This window comes from Curcuma longa, chromosome 14, assembly GCF_044706935.1.
Source record: "Curcuma longa cultivar G26 ecotype Majalengka, Jawa Barat chromosome 14, ITB_CL_G26_1.1, whole genome shotgun sequence".
NCBI classification, from domain to species: domain Eukaryota; kingdom Viridiplantae; phylum Streptophyta; class Magnoliopsida; order Zingiberales; family Zingiberaceae; genus Curcuma; species Curcuma longa.
Window position 1 is genome coordinate 1,243,887 of NC_133874.1, and position 3,176 is coordinate 1,247,062.

Consider the following 3,176-nt stretch of genomic DNA (forward strand, 5'->3'; position numbering starts at 1 on the left):
TTGAGTGCCCCATAGCCTTCCCATCTTTTGATGGGCCCCACCTCTAACAAGGTTCATATTGTATTCCCTTTCATGACTCGAAAGGTCAGCCCATGATGGAGTAGAACCTCTAATGGATGCAACTGTCGTATGACATGGTCGGAGCATGCAAGCCATAGCTAGGAAAGGTTGCAGCGGAGAAGGCCATAACAGCATATAGCCTACCTTAGTCGGTGTCATCATTAGATATGTCCCTTCAACTAAGGTTTGTACTATGGGATTTCATTGCCAATGTGGCCTCCAAGAGTCTTATAAAAGAGGTAAACTAGGTAAGAGTAAGGGATTTGGATATTTGAACTAGGAATCTTCTTTTTTTTTTTTTTCCCTCCATTCTTTTCATTATCGGAAACCTACATGCCCTCTAATGCGTCGTGTTAATTGGCAGATCCGCCCCCGTCAATCGGAAGTTATGTCGTAGCATCCACGTAGGAAGTCAATATCTCTTCATCATCCCGCAAAGAAGCTGTTTCTCGAGGCATGAGTAAATAGTGAAAACATTTTTTTTAAAAAAAAATCATATAACGAAAACGCCCTTTAGATAATAGATCCAATCATCTGCTTTGCTTGGGAAACAATATTCTCCACGGGGATTTTTGGCAGGATGCTCACAGATAAAAATACATAGTCCCATTTGAATGATATTTGATATGATACAAATTAAGCTTATAATATGTGGAATTACAGAGTTATGCAGAGAGCAAAAATTAAAGTGATCGATTTCTCATCACAGTATTTAGGATTAGGAATAGAAAGCTTAAAATAATGGCGAAGTCACGACGTACTCATTTTGCATTCAGTGCAGCTCATTTCCACTGGTTGGCTACGATGTCAGCCAAATCCACCACCCGCTGCGAGTAGCCCCACTCATTGTCGTACCAAGCTACCACCTTCACCATGTCGTCGCCCATCACCATGGTCAACGACGAGTCCACCGTCGACGATACATCGGTGCATCGGAAGTCAACGGACACCAGCGGCTCGTCGCAGACGGAGAGGATGCCATCGAGCTCGTTGGCCGCCGCCTCTCGGAAAGCCGCGTTGACCTCCTCGGCCAAGGTCTTTTTCGACACCTGCACCACGAGGTCGACGACGGAGACGTTCGGGGTCGGCACGCGCAGGGCGATGCCGTTGAGCTTGCCCTTGAGGGACGGCAGTACGAGCGCGACGGCCTTGGCGGCGCCGGTGGAAGTAGGCACGATGTTGAGGGCAGCGGCGCGCGCGCGGCGGAGGTCACGGTGGCTCGCATCCAGAAGCCTCTGGTCGCCGGTGTAGGAGTGGGTGGTCGTCATGGTTCCCTTGATGATTCCTATATATATATATTTTTCATAAATTAGTTAATTACATAAAGTAGTAATAATTTGAGATCGACGAATTCACTCACCAAACTTTTGATCGAGGACCTTGACGAACGGTGCGAGGCAGTTGGTGGTGCAGGAGGCGTTGCTGATAATTGCCTCATCGGGGCTGTAAGCGTCAGCATTGACGCCGACGACGTAGGTTGGGATGTCGCCCTTCCCCGGGGCGGTGATCAGCACCTTCTTGGCTCCGGCTTGGATGTGCTTCCCTGCTCCATCCCTGTCCACGAACACTCCCGTCCCCTCGATCACCAAATCTATGCCCATGCTCCTGCCACGGAAATAGAGATCACAAACCATTATGCTCATTCTTCGGAGTTTAATTAATTGAGAGAGGGAGTGATGGACCGGAGGACGCACTTCCACGGGAGGTTGGCGGGGTTCCGGTCGGAGACGACCTTGATGACCTTGCCGTCGACGGAGATGGCGGAGTCGCCCTCGGGTTTGACGTAGGCATCGAAAATTCCGAGAGTGGAGTCGTATTTGAGGAGGTGGGAGGCCTGCTTGACGCCGCCGGTGTCGTTGATGGCGATGACGTCGAGGGGCGAGTCCTTGCGGCCGTGCCAGCACCGCAGGAAGTTGCGCCCGATGCGGCCAAATCCGTTGATGGCCACCTTCAACTTCGCTTCCGTTGCGCCCTTCCGGTATCCGCCGCTGCTGTTCACCTGATTCCCCGCTCCATAACGCCGACAAACAAATCATTCTTTGGTTTCACAACGAATCACTGAAATAATAAAAAAAAAAGCAGCAAAACGGGGAGCTGACCGAAGCGGTTCTAAAGGCGACGACAGAGAGGAAGTCATCGGAGGTGTTGATCTTTCTCAGGGGAAACGAAGAGGAGCTCCGCAGTCCTGAGAATTCCGAGAACCCCTTGCCCTGTGCTCGCGCAGAAACAAAGCAAGAAGAAGAAGAAAATAAAAGAGTCAAATTAACTCTTTCTCAGCACCGTTTGAGAACTTCCTGCTGCTAGTAAAGATTTAACCTGGAGAGCGCTGTTGGCCGCCCAGAGAGTCGCGGAGGCCATGAACAGGTAGACTCAGATCTGTAGGGAAGGGAAGAAGAAATGGGAGACGGCAGCAGCACAAGAGAGACAAGGGAGCTTATAAACGCGGGAACGTGAGAAGGAAAGGAAGATAAGAGAAGGGAGTGAAGGATGTGGTCAGCGGAGGCGTTTGGGAATCGAGAGGAGGGGAAGGGATGAGATTTTGGATAGCCCGGGAGCCAACTTATGGCTGCAAACCAAGCAAATTAAATAATTCCACAATCATTGCTGGTGTTCGTAGTTTGTGCAGTTCTTTTTTTTTTCATTTTTTATTTTTAAAATGTTAAAAAAAAATAAAGTGCTCCCTTTTTCAAAAAATTAGAAAACAATACAACAAAATATATTTAAAAAATTCAAAAGAAAAAAACTAATTAACTAATTCAATAATAAGTGATAAATATTTTAAAAAGAATATGAAAATAGATAAAATTATAAAATGTATCTAGCACCGACCGACTGAGACTCATTTGACATGTGATCAATTTTGATATACCTTAGTATAGTTGGTCGGGACATCAAGCACATGGGAAGTATGCCATCCCAAAAATGAGCTACACGGGCTGCACATGAGGTGCACAATCTAACTGCCTGCACAGGTATATGTTGAAAGGAGGGGGCTCGATAGCATATCACATAGGATCTCAATCATATATTCACTTTGAGAATATCCCTTCTCAAGAACATCTCCGAAAAGATCACACACTCAATTGTGCACTCACTTTAAGAATATCTCTATTCGA

The 3,176-nt window shown here is 47.2% G+C and overlaps 1 protein-coding gene across 1 annotated transcript; it reads right to left on the minus strand.

Annotated features, from left to right (window-relative positions):
• Positions 1-649: 649 nt before the first annotated feature.
• Positions 650-2,523, minus strand: LOC141845286 (glyceraldehyde-3-phosphate dehydrogenase A, chloroplastic). The gene is made up of 5 exons (XM_074733347.1): positions 2,377-2,523; positions 2,160-2,270; positions 1,755-2,059; positions 1,421-1,665; positions 650-1,345 (listed from the first exon to the last, which is right to left on the minus strand). The coding sequence occupies exons 1-5, from the start codon at positions 2,416-2,418 to the stop codon at positions 843-845; spliced, it is 1,206 nt and encodes a 401-aa protein (XP_074589448.1). The 5' UTR covers positions 2,419-2,523; the 3' UTR covers positions 650-842.
• Between the last annotated feature and the right edge of the window lie 653 nt (positions 2,524-3,176).